This window comes from Pediculus humanus, genomic scaffold, assembly GCF_000006295.1.
Source record: "Pediculus humanus corporis 1103172108222 genomic scaffold, whole genome shotgun sequence".
Taxonomy (NCBI): Eukaryota; Metazoa; Arthropoda; class Insecta; order Psocodea; family Pediculidae; genus Pediculus; species Pediculus humanus.
Genome location: NW_002987792.1, coordinates 338,786 through 363,249, shown reverse-complemented (window position 1 = coordinate 363,249; position 24,464 = coordinate 338,786). Strand labels below are relative to the sequence as shown.

The 24,464-nt window shown below is 28.3% G+C and overlaps 3 protein-coding genes across 3 annotated transcripts; all 3 read right to left on the bottom strand.

The window, feature by feature from the left end:
• Positions 1-5,347: 5,347 nt before the first annotated feature.
• Positions 5,348-6,835, bottom strand: Phum_PHUM452750 (uncharacterized protein; the record flags this gene model as incomplete). Its single annotated transcript, XM_002429787.1, has 5 exons — positions 5,348-5,363; positions 5,501-5,653; positions 5,861-5,892; positions 6,543-6,776; positions 6,821-6,835. The coding sequence occupies 5 exons, from the start codon at positions 6,833-6,835 to the stop codon at positions 5,348-5,350; spliced, it is 450 nt and encodes a 149-aa protein (XP_002429832.1).
• A 330-nt stretch (positions 6,836-7,165) lies between these two features.
• Phum_PHUM452740 (zinc finger protein, putative) lies at positions 7,166-7,976 on the bottom strand (the record flags this gene model as incomplete). The annotated part of the gene is made up of 3 exons (XM_002429786.1): positions 7,166-7,547; positions 7,631-7,736; positions 7,961-7,976. 3 exons carry the CDS (start codon positions 7,974-7,976, stop codon positions 7,166-7,168), a joined length of 504 nt encoding a protein of 167 aa, XP_002429831.1.
• A 5,042-nt stretch (positions 7,977-13,018) lies between these two features.
• On the bottom strand, positions 13,019-14,327 carry Phum_PHUM452730 (uncharacterized protein; the record flags this gene model as incomplete). Its single annotated transcript, XM_002429785.1, has 2 exons — positions 13,019-13,057; positions 13,419-14,327. The coding sequence occupies 2 exons, from the start codon at positions 14,325-14,327 to the stop codon at positions 13,019-13,021; spliced, it is 948 nt and encodes a 315-aa protein (XP_002429830.1).
• Positions 14,328-24,464: the final 10,137 nt, after the last annotated feature.

The following is a 24,464-nucleotide window of genomic DNA, read 5'->3' as shown; positions in this document are numbered from 1 at the left end:
TAATTATTATTATTATGATGACGTGAGTGCGTGTGACGATGACGTAGAAAAAAAAAAAAATTAATTTCGTATAAAATGATTGAATTCGAGGAAGGGAGATGGGGAGGAAGGGAGAAGGAAAACGTGGGAGAAGAAATGGTGGGAGTACGAAAAAAAAAACGAAAGCAACGGAAGAGAGAGAGAGAAGGGGGAGCCGGGGGAGGGGAGGGGTTCGGTGGTGATGAGTGAAAGTGAAATTTTTTTTTTTTTTTCATTTTTGACTCTGACAAATAATAATAATAATAATTGAAATCTCAAAGGAAGTGACGTCAAAAAATGAAATGATTATTTCACGATTTTCCAGGGAGAGAGTGTTCGGTTGGTGCTGTTGTTAGTTTTTTTTTTTTTTAAAAGCAATTAGCGAAACGAAGAATTCCAGGGAAAATTTTTTTATTCCAGAACCTTAACATTAAACCGAGAGAAAGAACCATGGGAATAAATGGAAAAGTAATTTTCTTGTTTCCGAGGTTTTTTTTATTTACGACATTTTTTTCCATCTGTTTTGTAAATTTTTTTTTTTTTTTTTTTTAAAGATGGCTGAAATTCTCATACGATAAAAAAAAAAGGATGAGTGAGGGAGAGAGGGTGAGAGTTGGGAGATGTGGGAAAAAAAGCGAGAAACAATGAAAAGGGCAAAATTTGTTAGAATAGGGCAGGTAGGGTGGCGGTGGCGGTGGTGGTGGTGATGGTGGAGTCGATGGAAAGAGAATAAAATCGAGAAAATTGATTTTTCGAATTCTCGCTTATTTTTTTTTATACTAACGAATTCATTCTTTGCTTCGGCCGTTTTTCTCCCTCCCCACCCTCTCCCTCACCCCCACTTCCACCCAACATTCCATATTTAAAAATTCGGGGCAATTAATTTAAAAATTCTTTGAATATTTTTTGGAAAATTTAAAAAAAAAAAAAAAGTTTATAAAATTAATTAAATAATTTTTCTTACGTCCGACTCACTCTCACTCTCTCACTCTCACGCATTCCCATATCTTCATCTTTCTCGTAATATCTTTTATCTTATTCGTTTTTTTATCCTCGTTTGCTCCTCCCACAATTAAAACCTCCTACTCCATTTTATAATTTCCTCTTACCTCTTCTTACTCATACATTTACACATATATTTTTTTTTAATCCTTAAAATTCGTATAATTTTTCGCGGGTAAATTTAAATGCAGCAATCGTTTTAGAAAAAAAAGGGAGGGGGGAAGAGAGGAAGGGGAGGGGAATTCTCCCCTCCTCTCTCTCACCGTCGTGAGAATAATATCGAGTTATTTTTGAATGTAATCATTAAGGAAAAAATATATACACGTTTCGTATGTATAAAATGATGTGAAAAACGTTGAGATGATGATAATGATGATGATGATGATGATGAAGGGTTGAACCCTTTTTTTTTTCATTTAAGGGCGTAAAAAGTACGAAACTCGAGAGTTCATTAACTGGATTAAAAAAATTTTTTTTTTTTTTAACATTTGCAAAATTTAAATAAAACCGTTTTTTTCCCTTCCTTTGAATATATTTATCAAAGGATTGTTTCATATTTCTTTTTTTTTGTTTGTTTGTTTGTTTGTACGTTTGTATGTCTTTATTTACGTTGTATTTCATTTCTACGACGTAAATGACAAAAGTTAAATTGTTAAAGTTTATTTACGGTCTCGTTTTGTTTTTTTAAAAAAAAAAATTTTCGCGACGAATTTTAACGTTTGAAATCTTTATCGTTTGTTTTGTTTGTTTCATTTTTTTTTGTATATATATTTATCTTACGAAGTCAAATACATATATATATATATATATATATATATATATATATATATATATATATATATATATACACGTAAGTTTTTGATTTAGTCGAACGAAAATTTTAACCTTAAATTTGAGTTTGTTTGAATCCCAACAGGCGATGGCTTATTCAATTAACTTTAGCAACATTTTCCTTTTACACTTTCATTCACATGGGAAATGGTTGACGTTTTTTTTTAGAAAAATATATAATAATAATAATAATAATAATAATAATAATAATAATAATAATAATAATAATAATAATAATAATAATCTTTTTAAAAAAAAATGAAATCGACGAATTTTTTTTTTTTTTCATTCTTATCGTTCGCCATATTTTTTTTTTAATACATATATATATATATATATATATATATATATATATATATATATATATATATATATATATATATATAAGTAATGGAAATATAAAATTACTTTTTGAACCCCCTTCCGTACCCCTTCTTCCCTCCCTCTCTCTCTCTCTCTTCCATTCATTCATTCATTCATTTCATCCCTTATTTATTTTTTCCTATTCTTTTCTTTTTCATTCCCGTTTTTTTTTTCTTTTTTTTCTTTTACAAAATTTTTAATTTGAAATTAAAAAAAAAAATTCACGTTTGACAGGCGAGCACACACACACACAGAGAGAGAGAGAGAGAGAAAGAGAGAGAGGAAGAGAGAACGTAAAACCCATCATCAAAAGTTAATTATAAACTCGTCGTCTGCTAAATTTTTTTTTTTTTTTGACTTTGATCTTTGATGAGAGACGGTCAAATTAATAATAACGTCTACGGCATTATAACGTTAAAAAAAAATGAAAAAAAAATTATTTTGTGTTATAAAAACCGCCATTTTTTTTTGTTTCGTTTCCTTTTACCACCCCCACCCCACCCCCACCCCACCCCCACCACCACCACCGCCGCCATCACCCATACAACAAATTTTAATAATAAATAATGATGTGTGTGTGTGCGTGTGCGTACGTGTTCGACTCTACTCGTTAGTGGTTTACGCGTTATTTTTTTTTTAAAGTTGGTAACATTGATAAAAATAAATATAGATGCGAGGATGTGTGCGAAATTTTACGTAGGAAAAAAATTAAAATAATAATAATAATAAAAATAAACGACGTCGTAATTCAGGGGTTCTATTATAGTCTACGTCGAGTTAAGGGTTAGTGACGTAATCGGTGACGTAAACAATCTTAAATAAATTGTGACGATGCGTCGTTATTGATATCGTCGAAAAATATCCGACGCCATTTTAATTTATTCAACATAAAAAAAAAACCTTTTAAAAATATTTTATAAAAATTATTTTTATATTTCCCCCTCCCCCTCCCCTTCCCCGAAAAAGGGGGGAAAAGTAGGAAAAAAAAAATTTAAAAAAAAAAGGGATAATGAGCCGATTTCTCTTTCCCAAAGGAAATCCCGAATTAAAAATTATTTTGTAATAAATCCCATTATTAAAGTATTTTGCCAAAGGAAAATAAAATAAAATTAAAAAAAAGGAAAATTTTTTTCAACTTCGGCACAAAATTTAAAAAAAAAAAGGCGAGAGGGAGGGGGAGGTTAGGGGGAAAAGAGCGATGAAGATGATGATGTAAAAAAAAAAAGGTTTCAAAAAATTTTTTCTATATTTTAATTTCGTCTGCTAATTTCAGGCTTTAAAAATTAAAAAAGAAAAAAATTAATTAGGTTTAACCCGATAACCGAGTGACTTAAATTAAATTAATAAATTTTAATAACGAAGAAATTATAGCGCTATATTTTTTTTTTTTTTCATCTATAAAAACGTTATTGAAAAAATTTTTTTTTTAATAAAAAAACGAAAGAAAGAGAGAGAGAGAGAGAGAGGGAGGAGGAGGGCAAGAAAGAGTAAGAAAGAAAGAAAGAAAGAAATTATTATTATTATTATTATTATTATTATTAAATAATTACGTTAATTAATGTTTTCGTTCTTTTCGTTCGCATAAAACAAATTTTCTTACGAAAAAACTTTTTTTCTTACATTTACAACATCACCCCGCCTCCTTTTTCTTATTTTCACTACTTTTCCCCACCCCCCCATTCACCCGTTCCACCTTTTTCACCTTCATTATCTCCGCCCCCTTTTTTTCCTCCTTCTCTCCCTCATTTTCTTTCAGACAACAAAAAAAGTTTTTTTTTTTTTTTTTTTTTTTAAATGGCAAAAGTTGAAGAAAATTTTATTACGTTTTCCCCATCCCTTCTCTTCCCTTTTTTTTTCATTTTTTACGTCCACCGTGTAACCTTTGACCTCCGTCATTTCCCCACCTCATTCCTTCGTTTATCTCCCCCTTCATTTTTCATTCCCTTTCCTTTCCCATCCTTCTCTCCCTTCCTCTTTCTCTTCCTCACTTCTTCTAAAAAAACTTTTTAATTTTTTCTTTCTGCTCAGTTTGCAACAATAAATATTATCATTATTATTATCATTATTATCATCATTATTATTATTATTATTATTATTTTTATTATTTTTATTATCTTTCAGAAATTTAAAATTTCGCATAACTTATGTTTCTTATTTATTTATTTATATTTTATTTTTTTTTAATAAAAGTTTTCATCTAAAAATAATAATAATAATAATGATAATGATAACGGTGGCGGCGCTGATGATGATATAAAAATAATAATAATAATAATAATACGTAATAAGAATGAAAAAAAAATTTAAAACTTTTTTGTTTTTCTCTCCCCCCCGTCTTCACCGAAAACTATTTTTTTTTTTTTTTTAATTCATTTGCTCGATAATATTATTATCATTATCATTATTGCTGTTGTTGTTGTCGTCGTTTGTTGTTCTTTTTGTTAAACAGTTATATTGCTGTTGCTTATTTTTTTTTAAGTTAATGAAAATTTATTTATTTTTATTAAAACGAATCGAAATAAATTTAAAAATGATGTTTTACGGGTTAAAATACGTTTTTCATTATATTCAAAAGATGGATATCCGGTTTCGTTCGTATTATTATTATTATTATTATTAATACGTAAAATGGTTTTTATGTATTAATTATGTTAATTTAATTAATTTTATAAAATATATATTTATATAAACGGAAAAATGTCTCTTTCTGTGTGTATGTGTGTTTTTCGACTGGAAGAAATACAAAAACGAATCGAGTTGAAAACAGGGGAGAAAATGAGTGGAAAAAGGGAGAGGAGGGAAGACGAAAAACGGCAAGGATGAGGGGAAAGGGAAAAATGTGACGTCACAAAAATAAATTTTATTTTTTTGTGTTCGCTAATGAAATTCGGTAAATAAATTATTTTAAAAATTCAGTCATGTCAGGGGCGTGTTGTTTTTGTTTTTTTTTTTTTTTTTTTTCTACTCGAAAACGAAAATTAAACGTCTATAAATTAATTAAAAAAAAAAAAAATTTTTTCTTCTCGTTTCCGTATCCGTTTTCGGACAAAAAACAAAAAAAAATAAAAAAATAAAAATTTTTTCGCGACCGATTGCGATAAGTATAAGAAGGAGGGGGTGGTAGTAATGATAATCATCGCGAATCCGATCTTTTAAAAAAAAAATTTCGACCAATGAAAAAAAACGTAAATAAATTAAAAAAATTTTTTGATTGGTCGTTAATTTTCTTAACTTTCTTTATTGCAAAATTACATAAAATTAATTTTTAATGTTTTTTTATATGTACATATTCGTTTTTATAACTTGACTCACTTCCGTAGGCAAAAAAATTTTGACTCTAAAAACTTTTATCGACAAAATTCGTTCTCCTTTCCTTTCCCGAATTTCCCTTTCTCCCGTATTTTCCTTCCTTCCTTCCTTATTTTCCTTATCTAATTCCCTGTTGTTTAAATTTATTATCATTATTCAAAATAAAATAAAATAAAAAAAAAGCGAAACGAAACGTTAAACTAATTAAATTTTTTTTTTTTTTAAAAGGAAAAAAAATACCTTTGAAAAATTTATTTATTTTTACTTCTTCCTTCCCCTCCCCCTCCTTCCTACTTTCGTGTTTTGTCGAATAAAGTTTCTTTTGTTTAAAATATACGTGGGCGTGTGCGCGTAAGCGTACGTACGTAACTTTATAAAATAGAAAAATTCGAAAAAAAATTTTTTTTTTTTTTTTTTACTCTAAAGAATTTAAAATATTCAATAAATAATTTATATGAATATATAATATTTATTTTATGAAAATATTTTAATATTTGTTATTAATTTCATAATATCGTTATTGTTTTTTCTCCCCCCTCTTTCCCCCTTCCCTCTTCCTCTCCTTCTCCTTTCCGTCGTCGTAAGCAAATGATTATTATTATTATTATTATTATTAAATAATTATATCGAAAAGGAAAAAATAATAATTTTTTTTCTCTCGATATTTTCCAGCATCGTTTCCTATTATTTTTTCCTTCATTTTTCCCCTCCCTCTTTCCGCCTTTTTCCCCTTCCCACCCCCGTTTTCCGCCGGTAAAAAATATTTTATAAAATTCAATATGGCGGATTTCCTTTAAGCTATTCGATCATCGCGTTTGAAAAAAAAAAAAAAAATTTTTTACGTGTTCCATACACGCGAGAGTATTTAAATTTTTTTTAACAACGAGTGGAAGGAGCCACGAATTGATGATGATGATAATAATAATAATAATAAAACGTTGATCGTTTTCTCTCTCTCTCTCTTTCTCTCTCTCTTCACCCTCTCCCTCGTGTTTCCCCCGATAGTATGCAATTCTTACCTGAAGTGCCCAAGCTTTTGTTTTTCCGGGAGCCGTCGTGACAACTTTGGACGTCGTGTTTGTAGAATTATTATTATTTACGGTTGCTGATGCCACGTTGTTATTCCCCGTTTTTTGTTGTTTTTGCAAAGGAGTCGTTTGACCTTGTTGCGTTTGTTGCATTATTTGATGTATGAGATCTAATTGTTGTTTAGTCAAACCGTCGTTATTAACAGATTGAGCGTTGTTTGTTGTCTGCGCAAATCAAATGAATTTTTATTAATAATAATAATAATAACAACCAATGTTTTCATTATTAAAATTATAAATGAAAATTTCCTTTTTTCCTTTAAGACGCGGAGGGATGGAGGGGAGTGCAAGGGGAGTGGGGGAAAGAGAAAAGTTTTTGTTGTGACATTTTGCGGTTTTTGATATTTCTTAAAATTATGCTTTTAATGCTGTCGTCGTCGTCGTCGTTGTTGTTGTTTTCATTTTGTTTTTTAATTTTCTCTTTTGAAAATAATTAAAATTAACTAAAAAAAAAAAACGAACATGGATTCTCGCGTTTTCCGTTGAAACTTTTTAACGTTTTTTTTTCTCTAAGAAGAGGAGGGGGTGAAGGGTATGGGGGAATGGGGAGAAAACTAGAATGAAGATAAATTTTTTTTTTTTGTTACCTTTGTGGAAGACGACGATGATGACGCGTTTGACGCGTTTGAATCGCTTGCAAGAAGCTGTTGTAAATGACTCGGAGCTTTTGTCGGAGTATTCGACGTGGAACTAGACGGTGACGACGACGGAGGATATTGCGTGGGTTGATATGCTGTCGGTGGAGCATATTGTATGCAACTCGATGCCAAAGGAGATGCGACTTCCCGATTTCCCGCACCGTTTCCACCGTTTGTACCTGTATGATGATTTTCCGTGTGCCTTCTCAGCGATCTCGCATCGCAATATGATTTTCCACAACCTTCCGCTTTGCATTCATACGGTTTTTTATTACGATGTGTGAGCATGTGTCCGTTTCTAAATGTTAATGATAATTTTTATCAAAAAGAAAAGTTTCCATTAAACGGTTTTAATAATAATAATAATAATTAATAACTCACAGGTGATCCTGACGTTTAAAAGCTTTCCCGCACATTGTACAAACGTATTTTCTTTCGTCGCTGTGGGTTAACTTGTGCTTTGCTAATGCGGAAGCATTTCCAAAAACTTTACCGCAGACCTAAATAAATAAAAAAAAAAAAAACGACAGCGTTATTATCATTATTATTATTATTCTCTTATTCTTTTAAATCGTTTTTCCCTTCCCCCTCTTTCCCCTCCCCGCTCCATTTTAAATTCAAATTATTTTTATTATTACCCGATGATGATGGTGAAAAAAAATACATCCAACAGAAATAATTATTCCCTACAGCATTTTTATTTTAATTAACTTCTTTGATATTCCATTTTATCTTTATGAATAAGTTTCTTGTTGTATATTTTTTTTCCTTTTCTTTCCTTTTTTTCCTTTTTCTTTCTTCCTTTTTTTACACAAGAAACTTTTCTTTTTTTCTCATTTTTCTCCCGTTTTCCTCCCCTCAACCCTTACCCCTCCTTACCCGTTAAATTTCTTCTTTTTTTTTTTTTAATAGAAATTTCATTTACTTACATTAAGAAATTCTTACGATGATGACAACAACGACGATGATAATAATGATAATTTTATTAATTAGTATAAAAAATTATCGAAAAAAACCAAACGAAAATTTTTTTTTATTTTTTGGGGGGCGGGAGGATTTAATTTCATATCGGATATAAATAATAAGAGTGATAAATGATAAGAGAGAGAGAGAGAGATTAATCCTCTTCGTTTCGAAACACTCACGTAAAAAGAAAGAATTTTTGAAATAATAATAATAATATTATAAATAATTAATTCTAATCGGTTAAAAGTGATATAATTATGCGCAACCGTAAAATTATTTTAACTCATTGGAGAGGTGGGGGAGAAGTAGGAGAAGGGTAAGGGTAGGGTTAGGGGTAATCTAGAACGCGTCACGTGTTCTCAACCACTTTTTTTACATCTTTTTCAGTTTTATTTTCTTTAAAGTTGCTCTCCCTACGTTGTCCTTTATTATACCATTCATTTGCATTAAAACAATATTATTATTATTATTATCACTGATAAAATGATAACGGTGCGTATGTAAATAAGTAAATAAATAAATGATAATGATAATAAAAACCTTTTTTTTTTGTTTATCATTTTTACGATCGAAAACGAATTTTTTTTTATACCCAAAATAGAAAATGGAAAGGGGGAGGAGTAAAGTGGGAGGAGTCAAGATTCGGAGAAATGGCGGTAAAGAGGAGGAGGAGGAGGAGGATGAGGAGAAGGAGGATGAGAAACTTTTTTTTTTTTTTATAGAAAGATTAAAAACTCCCGCGATATAGATGAATAGTTACGTCATCGAAATAAAAAACAATTTTCCTTTTTTTTTTTGTACGATACACGAAAAAGAATTATTATTAGATAAAATATTTTCCTTTGTTTCCTTTGTTTCAAACAAAAAAAAAATAAATGGAAAAAAAAATGAAATTTTACCGAAGAAAAAATATTTATTCAAATCAAATCTCGTGAGATTGATATATATATATTTTTTTTTTCAATTTTTTTTTTGTTTATATTCATTTTTAAAAGGAAATTCGAAAACCATTGACTCACTATTGATTCCATTGAGAATTAAACCTTTTTTCCTTTTTTTTTTTTTGTGACTTTAAAAACCATTTTCAACACGTGATATTATTATTATTATAATTTTATGTGCATGAAAAATTTTTTTTTAAATGTCAAAAATAATTTTTTTTTCTTTTTTCGAAAACGAAAAAAAAAAAAAATGTTTTTCTAAGCTATCATCATCATCATTATAAACGTCATTATTATTATTATCATTAATATTATTATTATTTTTGTTACAAATAAAAATGAAAAAAAGGAAAGAAAAAGGAAAAAAAAAGGATTTACGAGGAAAAGAAGCAATTAATTATTATTTTAATTTTTTTTTCTTTTTTTTTTTTTTCTGTAAAAGGAAAGAAAAAGGAAAGTTTGAGAAAAAGACGTAAGGATGATTTAAGTCATGGAAAAAAAGGATAATAGAAGAAGAAAAAGAAGAAGAAAAGAGAGGGAGAAAAAGGAGAAAAAAAAAGGTTTTGGATTTAAGCTAAAGAAAAAGCTTTCAATTTATTATTTTCTTTTTTTCAGGTATTAAAAATTTAAATTAAACTTTAAATACTAAACAGACTGAAAAAGGTTCTTAGGAAAAAGGTTCTCCCCACCCCTTCCCACCCACCAACCCTTCCACCCTTTTAATGCCCTTTTTTTTCTCTCTCTCTTTTTTTTCAATATTTTTCATTTTTTTTTTTTTTTTTTAATATAAAAAACTGTTTTTTTTATCCTTTTTTTTTTATTTTTTTAAGCAAAAGGTTAAAGTTCAAATTTTAATTTTTTGTCGTTAAAATTTCGCGTGTTTCGCGAATGTTCTATTTCGTAATATCCCAAAGAGGGGAATTAAAAATCAAACAAAGGAAAATTGATAAAACAAAAGAAATTCATTCAACTCGTTTCCTTAACGAGAAAAATCAACGCGTGCGAAAGAGAAAGAGAGAAAGAGACAGAGAGAGAGAGAGAAAAGATTTTGTAACAAAAAGAAATTAATTAACAATGTAAATTTTTCCTTTGTTATTCCTTTACTGCTCAAGAAATTTCTAGAAAAAAAAAATATTTCGACATTTTTTTATTTAAATGAAAAAAAAAATATTTTTCTTGTTTCTTAATACGCCACTGCCGCATTTTTTTTCCTTCATTTTATTTAGTTACAAGTAATAAATAATAATAATGATAAAACAAAAAATTTTTCTAATATCTAATGACACGTTTATAATAAAAAAAAACATTTGACCTTTTAAACGTTTATAAAATTTTATTTATTTACTCTATGACTTTATGTCTCCATAATTCATTTATTTAAATAAATAAAAATTAAAAAAAATGGCGCGAAAACGTAATCAATTAAATAAAACGGTGAGACGTTGTTTTATTATTATTATTATTGTTTTTATTATTATAGAAAGAAAAGATTTTAGTAGAAATTGAAAAAAAAATAAAAACAAGATGGTGGTGGTCGGTTAAGAAATGAAAAATTTGTACTAAAGACCCTTTTGTGGGTAAGTAATAATAATAATAATTAAAAGAAAATAATGCGAACACGTTTAACCTGTTGTTGACCTTAAGGGTTGGAGGGTTAAAACGTCACGTGGTGTTGGTCGTCGAAAGTAGAGATCGACTTACTGTGACGACAAAAAAAAGAATTATATTCCGGACAAAAAATTCTAAATGGACGAAAGGAAAAAGTACAGAAAAGAAAAAAAGAAAAAAAAGGGGGGGAGAAAACCTTTCGTTGAAATCTCGCATATTGTATTACCCACCACCATCACCAGAAAATAATTTCTCTGAGGTAAAATTTTCTTAACGTCTGGGGAAATAAAGTTCTAGAAAAAAAAATGAAAGTAAAAACCTTTTCATGAAAAAGGGAAGAAGACAAAAAAAAAAAAAAAAACTTTTTATGCATTCCTGACCGGTCATCTTATTCTTCATCCCCCTTTTTATTTATTTATTCTCCTGCCACGACGTTACGTTTTTGTTTTTTTAAATTTCTTTGCGAAAAATTCTTCGTTGTGTTTAACAAAAAAAAAAAACCTAAAATATGTTTTTTTTAAATACGATTTTGTCTCTACCCCCTCCCTCTCTCTTTTTTACAACGAAAAAATAGTAATGAAAAAAAGGAAGAAAAAAAAATTCAAAGGAAAACAGAAAAACTTTTCCTTTGTCAAAAATCAAAAAATAAAAATATAATCACATGTTGTTTCATTAAATCCTTTTTAAATTGTAAAAAAAAAGTAAATAATAACGATGACGTAACACACACACGGCTGCCAACGTCAAATAGGAAAAAAATTAAAATAAAAAAAAGTTATGGAGGAATATCAAATTATTTTCCCGCGTTTTTCCTCTTTCTTTTTCGATTATCTTTTTTTCTAAGAAAAATTATTAATAAATAAACTCTCGTTATGAACATGTGTATACACGACGAAAACAGAGAGAGAGAGAGAAAAATATAGTAAAGATGAAAGAGTGAAAGAGATGGCAAGTAAAAGAAATGTAGAAGATGAGAGAAAAAAGGTATAAAAAAAGAAATATAGAAAATGTGTGTGAGAGAAAGAGATAGAAAGTAAAATGGAGGGGGGGATGTGAGAGAAACGAAACGTTTATTTGTAAAATAAGTTTTTGACGTTTTCATTTATTCACGTTCATCCCCCATCCCACGATTCCCCCCTCCACTCCTTTCATCCCTCCCCCTTCTCGCTCTCTTTAACTCTCTAAAATTTTCATTTTCTTTTTTTTTCCTCCCTCCACTCCTATATTTTAAATAAATTTCTCCTACTCTCTCTCTCACCTTCTTCTCCTTTTTTAATAAATATTCTTTCCCCCCTTCCTCCTACTCCTCATCCTCTTTTTTATTTCTTTATTTATTTTAATTTTTTTTTTTTTTTTGATTTTACGTCTAATTAAAGTTTTTGTTTTCCTTATGAAAATTTATACGAAAAGAGAGGAAAAATTTCGTCGAAAGAAAATTCGCGTGTGCGCGTGCGCGTACAAAAAACACTCGTGAAAATATTTAAAAATCATTATTATTATCATTATAAAATATTCATTTCAAAATAAAAACAAAATTAAATTTTTTTTTCGCTGTAAAACGCCTTAAACTTTTTTTTTTGCTATAAAATGTCTTAGATTTTTTTTATACCATCATTCCCCGTGTAATACGTAATAATTATTAATTGAATTATTAACAATAAAAAATTTTCCTCTCCCTCTCCACTCCCCCTTCCCCAACTAATATTTCAAACATGGCGACGATACGTACGATACGATTTATTTATTTATTCATCGTTTAATTAATTAATTAATTTTTTTTTCTTATTTTTTCAAAGTGATTTTTATTTTAAAACTTATAAAAATCCGTTACGAAGTACAAAAAAAAAAAGATGGCGGCAGTGGCGATAGTGGCGCGCGCGGGAAAACGATAAACGTCACACGTAAGTTAAAAACGTTTTTTTTTTTTTTTCTTGTATTGGAAATCCCTTAAAAAATATTGACAACTGATGAAATTTTCATCTCTCTTTCTCTTTCTATTTTTCTATCTTTCTCTCTCTTTCTATTTTTCTATCTCTCTCTCTCTCTCTTTTTCAATCATTATTTCTTGTATAAAAATTGGATTTTGATTGAAATATGACAATTGAGAAAAAAAGTCTCAAATCAATTTCAAACAGGTTTAAAATGATTGGGGGGGAAAAAAAATTTATTTTTTCTTTTTGTTGTATCACGTCAGTTTTGCCAACTTTAAAAAAAAAAAAATTTTTTTAAATATTCCGCGCGCGTTTGTGGTAAATCAACAGGAGATAAGAAGGAGGGGGGCTCCCTCTTCCTTCTTAAAGTAGAAAATGAATATTAAAAAGGTGGGGGAAATAAAAAAAAAAGGGATACGAGAAGAGAGAGAGAGAGAGGGAGAGATATGCAAATTATAAGGATGTCGAAAAGAGAAAAAAAAAAAAATTGTTTTCTTTTAAAACCGCGCTTAATAATAATAATAATAATAATAATAATTTGAATATACATTTATTAATAATAATTTTAAATAAATAAAATTTAATAAAATGCGAGGGAGAGGGAAGGAGGAGGTAGAAGGAGAGAGGGGGGCTACAAAATAAAAAAATTCATTTATTACCGGAAGTTTAAGCAAATCGTGTACCGGAAATACGCAATCGTTTTTTTTCTTTTTTTTAAAAAACTCGAACGAGAGGTGATCCCAAAGTATATAGAGGGCCTCGTATGGGATCAACTTCTTGGTATTGAACGTTCGATACAATACGATTGTCCGGTCCTAACGTGTTCATGTATTGAACCCTTTGAAGTCTACCATCAGGATGTATTAAATGATATTGACCACTTTTGGGATCGAGAATCATGGAAGTACCATCGATTTGTCTCATTTGCGATTGATTTGGTATGAATGCAACGAATCTTGTCGGATCGGCGGATGATTCCTGTTGTTGTTGTATTCTACCGGACCTGAATTGTGCTGTTGATTGTTTAGGTTGAGATTTTCCAGTATCGTCGTTCCTTTGATTGTTTCCACCATTTCCGTTAGTTTTTACATTCGTTTCCGATTTTTCCATGAGTCTGTTAAACGTTTGTCCTCCACGTATCGCTTGAGGATTTATGAGTTCGGCATCTTTATTGATCATCGGTTGTTGCACGACGAGAGGAACTCTTTGAAATTGACCCTGTGGGTTCAATATGAAAAACTGTCCGAATTGTCCCGGTGCAATTTGCGAAGCCCGGGGTGAAAACCTTCCGTTCTGATACCTCGCATACCCGCCGTTCGGAGGAGGTTCGGCAGGTTCTTCGGCTGGTATGTACGTCGGTGCGGGTTCTTGTGGCGGTTCCGTCGGTGGTTCCGTCGGTGCGGGACCATATTCGTTAGACGGAGTTGATGCAGGACCGTATTCGTTTGATGGAGTTGATGCAGGACCGTATTCATTTGACGGAGTCGGTGGAGGATACGTTAATTGCGGTCCATCCGGTTTCCATCCGCTCGGCGGATACGGTCCTTCTTTTTCGCCGAAAGCGACACCGATTATCACAAATATAACTAAGTAAGTCTTCATTGTCGAACCACTACTGACACGTTTTTTCATTTTTACCGTTCTTTTATACGACAATTTTCCTTGTTGTTAATTTTTTTTGGCCGCGTTGCAATATTTTCACGTCACGTTCAAGACAAGTAAAAACGTTCGTCTTTGGGTCAAGATTTTTTTTTTTTTCCACATTGTCCTCATCATCCATGTATATATCGATATATCGAATCGTCGATTCATCGATCGATCGAAATAATATTAATATAATTATCACGAATTTGTAAAAACCTTTTTTTTTTTTATGCTAATTTTTATAGTTACAAAATTTCCGAATTTTTTTTTTTTTTGTCAATAACCGGAAATTGTGATGCATCCATTTTTAATTTTTTTTTTGATAATAATAACTGTTTGTTAACGTCAAATAAAACCGGATGCGGATGTTGAAATTAATAAAATATTATTATTATTATTAAAGTAATGATGCGGGTAAAATAAACACGGAGAAAAAATAATTAAAATGACGTATTCGATGAAAACGAAAGCAATTAATGAAATGAAAAACGAAATGAGAGAGAAAGAGAGAGAGAGAGAGAGAGAGGAGAGAGACAAACGAAATCAAATGTAAAAAAAAACGTTGAAAACTTTATAAAAATAATAATGATAATAATTTTTATTATTATTAAGCAATTAATTTAAAAGGTTTTTAGGTTTTCAAATTTTTTTTTTATTTAAATCAAAAAATTTTAAAATTATGACGTCACGTTTCATTTTCAATTGACTGAACAATAATAATAATAATAATGATGAAAACAACGAAGAGGAAAAGTTTTCCCATCAATTAAATTAGTTTAAAAAAAAAAAAAAATTTTTGATTCGTGCAATTTAATCCGTGATGGAAATTTCTAGAAATTTTTTTTTCTTTCTCTCTCACTCTCACTCACTCCCTCTCTCTCTCTCTTTTTATTTGTATCTGTCTAGTTTAACCAAAATCCGTCTTTGATCACATTGAATTTAAACTAAAATTTTCAATAAGTAATGACGTTCCATCACCTTTGACTTTTCATCATTTTCCTCCCTCTCTTTCTCTCTCTCTCTCGAGTGCGTGCGTGCGTGTGTGTGTGTGAGTGCGTGTATTTATGCATGCGTATATGTTTACGACAAAAATTTTCAACTCAAATAAATTTTTTCGTAAAAAAATGAAAAAAAAAAAAAAAAAAAAAAACTTGAAGGTTTTCCCCTTTTGAAAACTTGAATTTCTAGAACTTTTCTCTTTTGTCTCTCTCTCTCTCTTCCTCTTTCTCTTTCTTTCTCCCTTTTTCAATTTAAGTAAAATTTTCTATTTATCTTATTTTATCTAATCCCTCTTAAATTATTTTCATATTTTAATAATAATTATAAGTAAAACATAAAATTATTTTTTACGAATTATACACATATACATATATACATAAATAAAATTTGTTTCGTGGAATGAGATATAGAGCGCGCGTGCATCAAAGAGAGAGAGAGAGAGAGAGAGAGCGTCAAGGGTGTTTTATTCATTTCCGTTTCCTTTTCTTTATTTTTATTTTCCGCTCTCCTCTTCTTCCCGTTTTCTCCCTTCCCATTTTCCAGAGGAATTAAATTTCGTTATTATCCCAAAAAAAAAATTCTCATTGAAATTTTTTTTTTTTCTAAGTTGGCAATACTTTTTTTTTACTGATTAAATAAAAGGATGAGATCGGGTAGAGGTAGTAGTAGGAACTTTACGACAGAGGACCTTTTCATTTATTTAACCCAAATTAAACGAACCTTTTTTTTAAAATTCTTACAATTTGGAAAAGTAAAAAAAACTTTAATTAAAATAAACGGACGACGACGTTTTAAATTTTTATTAATGACGTCATTATTTCTAACCTTTAAACTCTTATTAACTTTCAAAAAAAAAAAAGAAAACAAAAGAAACTTTTAACTTTCCACAACCTTTTTTTTATATACACATAATCTAAAACCATATTTTTGAAATGATAATAATAATAATAATAATAATTTATCTTTTATACTCAATTCTTTTCTTTTGTTATTTAAACCTTTTTTTTTTTTAAATTTTTTTTTATTAAGAAAATTAAAACCTTTTTTAATCGCGGCCATCATCATCATCATCCCTTTAATAAATTAAAAAAAAAAAACGTTTCGATAAAAAAAGCAGAAGAAAAAATATTTAAAAATTAAAAACTTTTTTTTTTTTTAAAATAAATTTTAATTTTTTCAATAATTCGAATATTAGCCGCCAGGGGGATCGTACACACGGGAATGAAAATTCATTTTCCCGCCATTTTTTTTTTTTTTTTTTTAAATTTTATTTTAACCATTTGAAAAAAAAAACGGTTATCAAAAAAAAAAATTCATAATGATAATAATAATTATTAATAAGAAAAGAAATAATTTTTTTTAAAGAAACGGATGGAAAGGTGAAAGGTTAACAAATGAGAGAGATAGAGAGAAAGGGGGGAAAAACTTTACCGTAATAAAAAAAAAAAAAATAATAAATTCTTTATTAAACTCTCATCGCATCTTTAATTTTTAAGCATCAAACATTTTCTTTTGGAGGGTGGGGGGTGATGGGGGGAGTGGTGGTGGTGGTGGGTCGGGGGGATTTTATTTTTTTTTTGTCTTCCGACTTCCGTCGTCGTTTTTCGTCGTAACATTTTTTATTCGATGCTTCCGCCTTCTATCTCTTTCCTGCCCCCACGTTTTAACCACTTCCTGTCTCGCACTCTCTCTCCTTTCTCTCTCCCTCTTATTAAATTTTTAATGTTTTGTCTTTTTCTGTTTTTATTTCAATTGTTTATAAATCGTACCTTAAGGCACAGGAAAAAAAAAAGATTTGATGATAAGTAAGAGAAAAAAAGTTTTTTTTTTTATAAAACTTGATTATTCCATTGGGATTAATTTTTACTTTGAAAAATTTCCTTTTTTTTCCTTCTACCATTTTCTCAATTTTCCTTTTTCTTTCCTTTTTTTTTTAACTTTCATTCTTTGACGTTTTTCATACATTTAATAATTAATTTAAACTTAATAATAATAATAATAATAATGAGATGATGACGACTTAAACAAAAGAAAAAAAAATTTATAAAGTTGAAAAAAAAGAAATGATAATAATAATAATAATAAGATTTAAAATGCGGACGATATATAAATCAAATTATTTAATTTAATATTATTATTATTATTATTATTACGACCCGAAAAAGAAATTTAATAAAAAAAATTTTTTTTTTTTTACAAAAAAAGAATCATTAAATCTTTTACCAAAAAAAAAGAAAAAAACTCAAGGAAATTTAATTTTATTTATTTCGATTCGTTATACGTACCATTATTATCATCATCATCATTATTATTATTATTATTATCATCATCATCATTATTATCATTTTTATTTTTGTTCGAATAAAAAAAAAAAAAATAAAATAAAATTTAATAAATTTTTCGTTTTTATTTCAAATTTTTTTTTCATTTCGCGGGTTTTTTTTTCGATTTTTTTTTTTTTAACGAAAATAAGTTGGTAGTACGTGTCCGCATATATAAAAAAAAAAATCATTTCGATCGAAAATTATGACGTAATTAAAAAAAAAAATGGATAAGTTTCCTTTATTTACTACTCTGGGATTAAATAAAATTTTACTCGCGTGAAAAAAATAAAACGAACGAATTATTATTATCATCATCATTATTATTACCATTGTCATTATCATTATCATCATTATCATTAATATTAAAATTAGTATTTAATTATGTGAAATTAATTAAAATTTTAAAAATGTTTTTTTTAAAATTTATTTAAATTAATTTATCATTATCATTATTATTATTATTATTATTATTATTATTATTATTATTATTATTATTTTTATTATTATTTGTTTGGCATTGGAATTCTTTTTATTTGTCTAATTTTGGACGAAATCGTTTGGCACAAAATTTTTAAAATAAATAAAAATGATCTTGAAATATTTAACAAAAAAAAGATGGCAAATCCCCGATGGTGAGAAACCGGAAACCGACGAGGTCGACTTCAAATAAAAAAAAAAAAAAAATCGTAAAACGACGAAACGAATAAAAAAAAAAAAATTTATATTAAAGTCTTTGTTCGAGGAACAGACAAGGTCGAGGAAAAATTGAATATATACGGTTGATAATAATAATGATAATAAACGTCCAAAAATCATCACCATCCTTGACACGACGACAAAAACAAACAAACAAACAACCAAATTGTTTTTCTAAAGAAATCGATGGATTATTTTAAAACATTTTTACGACACAAATCAAATTTCATCATTATTATCATTATTATTATTATCACCATCGCCATCGTTATGAATCTTATTAAATTAAAATTCATATCGAACCGTTTTTCGAATTCCTTTCGTGGTTTTGGCGTCCCCGTTTGTTGTTTGTTCGTTTGCCTTGTTTTGATTTGTTTTTCGAAATTTTCGTTTTTTTTTTTTTATCTTATTTTTATTTAATTTAAATTAAATTTAACAAAAGAAAAAAAAATTTTTTTTCTCTCATATTTATCATCATCATCATTATTATTATCATTATTATCGTTTCGATAAATTTTATTATTACGTAAAAAAAAAAAAAGAAAATGGCGGAAAAAGATTCGAACGACTATCATCGTATCGTGTCTTATAAAAAAAAAAATTTTATTGGAAAAAAATTTTTACTTTTCTCCCATCTCTCTCTCTCTCTCTCATCTTTCTCTCTCCCTCTCTCATCCCTCCCCCTCTGTCTCCCCATTCGTTCAATTTTAATAAATTGAAAATTTGCTTTTGGTTGTCGATAAAAAAATTTATTTATTTATTTACTACGTTCGACTTCGATTTCGATTTCGAGTTTTCGAGACATTTCATACGCATAAAAGATTCAGACATTCGTATGCTAAATAGTATATATGTGTATATTATCATTATTATCATCATCATCATTATTATTATTACTATATAGTATCGAGTTTAAAATTTTCGACGTTTTATAAAAATCAGGCAAAAATTCTTTAAATCATCATCATCGTTTCCTTTTTTATTTTCCCCCATCAACCCATTTCTAGTTACGGTACTGAGTCATATACAAACAACACGTAATGAAAATAATAATAATAATAATAACGTACCTGACATTGTTGCGGTCCTTGACGATTCGGCGATGCTGCTTTTGGTCTCGGTTTTTTCACCGAAAGTTTACTCGAATCCGGCGCGCTTTTCGCATCCTCAGTGCTGCCAACTGAAAATTTAACAAAAAAAACAAATTCGTTAAAAATATGACGAAAAAGAAAATTATTATTATTATTATTATTATTATTATTATTATTATTATTATTATTATTATATTATTAATAAATATTTCGTTATTAAATAAAACACCTGTACGAATAAAAAAAATTATTATCATCATCTTTTTTGTCGTCGTCGTCGTTACTTTTTTCTTTTTTTTATTGTTAATAAAAAAAAAAACACGGAATCGGATTTTCTATTGTTACGTTTGAAGAATTTGAAAGGTTGTCACCTTGCGTTAGGTTTACATCATTTCCAGAAAAAAAAAAAAAAAAACTAATCTTTCAAATTCGCCGGGTAACAAGAAGGGATAAATTCAATTTGAAAAGATTTTCGAGAAAAACCAGAAAGAGAGAGAGAGAGAGAGAGAAAGAAAAAAAAATAAAAATAAACGCCATCGTTTTCATCTCTCACTCCCACACCCCCACCTTCCACCCCCTCCTCTTCCACTCCCACTTTTTCTCCATTCCGATTTTTCCAGATTTTTTTTTCTTTTTGTTCTCCGGGATCATCATCATCGAGTTAACAAAAAAAAAAAAATTAAAAAAGAAATTTTTTTTTAAATTTCCATCATTTCCGGTTTTTTTAAAAATTTAAATTCTTAAATTTTACCGCCAAAAAAATAAAGAGCAGAAGACGAAAAAAAAAAAATTTTTTTTTTTAATATAATAAACGCGAGTCGACATCATAAACGTCGTCGTCGTCACATAAATTTTTTTTTTTACGGGAACGAGCGGAAGCGGGAGGAGGACCGAAGGAGGAGAAGGAGGGAAGGGAGGAGAGGAAGAAAGGAGGAAAGCAAAAGGTTTCCAGGTAAAATATTCAAATTTCAGAAGATTTTCAAAAAAGATTTAAACATAATCCTAAAGACAAAGGAAAGGTAAAAGAAAAGAAAAGAAAGAAAGGAAAAGGAAAAAGGAAAAAAGAAAAAAGAAAAAAAATCCTTACCGTGAAATCCGAGAGACCCGTGAATTCAAAATTCAATTCTACTGCCACGTAAAAAAAAAAGTAATGATAATAATAATAATAATTTTCAAAATCCAGGTATATTTTCAAAAAAAGAAAAAAAAAATTATTATTATTATGACTTCACGAATTTAATTTTGACTTTTTCAAATATCCTTTTTTTTACTGCTCCCTCCCGCCCTCCCCTCCAACCCCCCATTTTAAGTTTATTGAATTTTTTCATTCATTCATTCATTCAGTCATTCATTCTATTGCTTCATCGGTTTTCTTCATTACAAAAAAAAAGAAAAAAACAAACAACTTCATTTATATATATATATATATATAAGATAATAAAAAAAAAATTTTTCAAATAAAAATGTCGTCTGCTTATGACGTCATAAAAAAAGTTTTTTTCCGTTTTCTCGATTTTCTTACTCTATGATTTTAACTTTTTTTTCGTACGTTTAATAATAAAATTTCATATGTGAAAATAAAAAAAAATCGATACGAACGATAACGCAATTATTTTTTTTTTGAAATTAATTTTTTTTGCGGTTGTGCTTTTTTTTTGTTTTTTGCTACCATTAAATCATCGAAAAAGAAGAGAAGGGAAGGGGAAAATAATAATAATAATAATTCGGTTAAAATGAAGTTGAGAGAACAAAAAAAAAAAAAAAAAAAAAATTGAACATCCCACCTCGGGTAATAATTCAAAAAAAAATTTTTTTCCAACGTCAAAATTAAAAAATTTTTTTTTTTTGCTGTTGCTCTGTTGCTGTTGCTACCGTTAAGTCATTTGGGAAAAAATTATTTTGCTAAAATAAAAAAATATAAAAACTTTTTCTCTACGATTAGTAAATTATTCGAAAAAAAAGTTTTTAAAAAAAAAAACAATTCTCAGCTCGGTTTCGTGTAAAAAGAAAAAAAAAAAAGTTTTTGCTCTGGAAAACGAAACGAAAAAATTAAATTATTTTGCTCTGAAAAAAAGAAAAAAGTTTTGCTAAGAATAATATTATTTTTTTTTTAAATTACTGTGAAAGAAAAATTCGAAACGTTTCGTTTCGTTTCGTTTCGTTTTTTTTTGTTCAGGAAGGAGGAAAAAAGGAGAGGAGGAGGAGACAATTAGGGAAATAATCGTGGTAGGAAAAAATTTTTAAACACGTTTCACACGTCGACGTGGGAGAAGACGATGACGGCGACGTCTGTTATAATAAAAAATGATAAAAAAAAAATCAAAAAGTAAAAGATAATTTTTGTCTGCGGACACGAAATTTAATTATTCTTTGATACAAACACACACACACAAGGGAAAAATTAAATTTTCTCAATCATGTAATTTGCTCTCGTTCACACAAACACAAACACTTACAAACAGGTGCAACGTTTGTTTTTATTATCAAACAAAACAAACGAAATACAAGAATCGAATCGAATGAATTTCAAAAACATAAAACGAAACGAAAAAAAAAATGTTTAAAGTTTGTTTGTTCTTTTTACGACATGGAAAAAAAAAAGTTTTGAAACTGGAAAATAAGAATGAGGAGGAAACAAAGGTGGGGGGAGAGAGGAAGAAATGAAAGAAGGGAAAACGGATGAGGGGGAAGGGAGAGAGGGAAGAAGAAAAAAAAAAATATATAAAAGAAAATAATGAAAAAGAAAAAAAAAATTCGATACGAAAAATAATGTTTTCCTTTTTTCCTTTTTTTTTCCTTTTTTTCCTTTTTTTTTTGCTGTCGTAAGTATTTTGCACATGTTGCTGCTGGTTGTAAAAATAAATTACATCCATTCGTTCATCGTCAGTTTAAAATAAAAAATAATAATAATAATTTTTTTTCCATGCAAAACAACGTGGGAGGGTTTTTAAAAAAACTGAGGGGGTGGAAGTGGAGGGGAAGGCGGGGGCGAAAGGAAGAGCGGGAATGAGTAGGAAGGGGTTGAGGGTGGAAGCGAATGATTTTTATTTTTATTATTATTATTAACACATAAACGAAAATCGAAACCCGAATGAAAAAAAGGGAAAATTTGAGTGTGTGTGTGTGTGTTTGAGAAAGAGAAAGAAATACAAATAGATTGTATAGGTGCGTGTGGGTGTGTGAGGGAGATGAAAAAACACAAATAGAATGTATGGATGTGTACTTGCATGTATGTGTGTGAGAAAGAGCGAGAGAGAAAGAAAAACAAAAAGAAAATATAAATGTATGTGTGAAAAAGATGGAAAAATATAATTGAGAATGTATGGGTGAGAACTTGTTTGTCTGTGTGTGTGAGAAAGAGAGACAGAAGTATAAATAGAAAGTATAGGTATTTATTAGTGTGTGTGTACGTGAAAGAGAGAGAGAGAGAAAAAAAAATCTGCATATGTGTGTGTGTGTAAGAGAGAGAGAGAGAGAGACAGAAAAAAAAATCTGCATATGTGTGTGTGTGTAAGAGAGAGAGAGAGAGAGAGGGAGAAAAAATAAAATAAAAAAATATGTGAAATAAAAAAAGGTAAAAAAAATGTGCTTATGTGTGTGTGTTTGAAAGAGAGAGAGGGGGAGAAAAACAAAAAAAGAAAGTATACGCGTGTGTGTGAGAGAGAGAGAAAAGTAGAAAAAGGAAAGAAAAAATCTTGAAAGAAAGGTAATAATAAAATTTTGTCATGTAATAGACATTAACCCGTCAATAATCATTAACGACAAGAAAAAAATTTTTTATAAATCCATAATAATAATAATAATAATACATATACATATATACGCATACAGTCTAATTCCACGTCATTTAAATATTATTATTTAAATTTTATTTTTTTTATTTTTTTTTTTTTTTTAGAATTAAAAAAAAGAATTCATTTTAATTTACTTAGAATCGAATGAATAATTTTTTTTTCTCTTTTTTTTTTTTAATACATTTTAATGCATTCAATGAAAAAGAGGAAAAAAAAGAAAAAGAAATGAAAAAAAAGAGAGGAAGAAAGAGAGAAAGAGAGAGTGAGAGAGAGAAAAAAAACTTTTACACAATATTTCAATCTGAGTTGAAAAAAAAAATAAAATAAAATAAAAAAACTTTTTTTTTTTTTTTTAACTAAAGCTTAAGAATCTGGAAAAAAAAGAGAAAAAAAAGAATATTTGAATTTAATTTTATTCTCTGTGACAAGAGAAAAAAAAACTTTTTCAGAAAAGATTTCACAATGGATACACGGAAAAGGAAAAAAAGAAAAAGAGAAAAATGAAAAAGAAAAAGAAAAAAAAACTACATAACTCATCGGTCCGAAATTCTGGAGAAAAAAAAAAGAAAAATTTATTAAAAAAAAAAAAAACTAGAAAAGTTCGTAGAATATTATTATCATTTTTATTATTATTATTATTATTATTATTATTATTATTATTATTATTATTATTATTATTATTATTATTATTATTATTATTATTATTATTATCATCATCATCATTATTATTTATTTATTAAAAAGAAAAATTCTATGACTGATAAAAATTTTTTTTGCACTGATAACGAATTTCCTACGTGATAAAAACAAAAAAAGAGAAAAAATTTACTCGTTCTGTTGTAAATGATTAATTTACCGGTAAAACATTATTATTATTATTATTAGTTATTTATTTTTTAACTTTGACGTGGCAGAAGATTCATTGAAATTACGTAGGATTCATTACAGTTTATTTGCTGACTAAGTTTTATATATATATATATATATATATATATATATATATTAAGTTTACATTTCGTATAAGAAAATTTTAAAGTGGATAACTTTTATTTATATTTCATCTTCCTCTCCCTCTCTCTCCCTTTCTCTCTACCCCTCCCCCTTCTCTCTCCCTCTCTATCGTCTTTTACAAGGTTTTAGCGGTTAGAAAATTTTAACAACTTGATAGATAAATATGTTCTTTGATTGTTTCCTTCTCTTTCAAAATTCATCAATTGATTT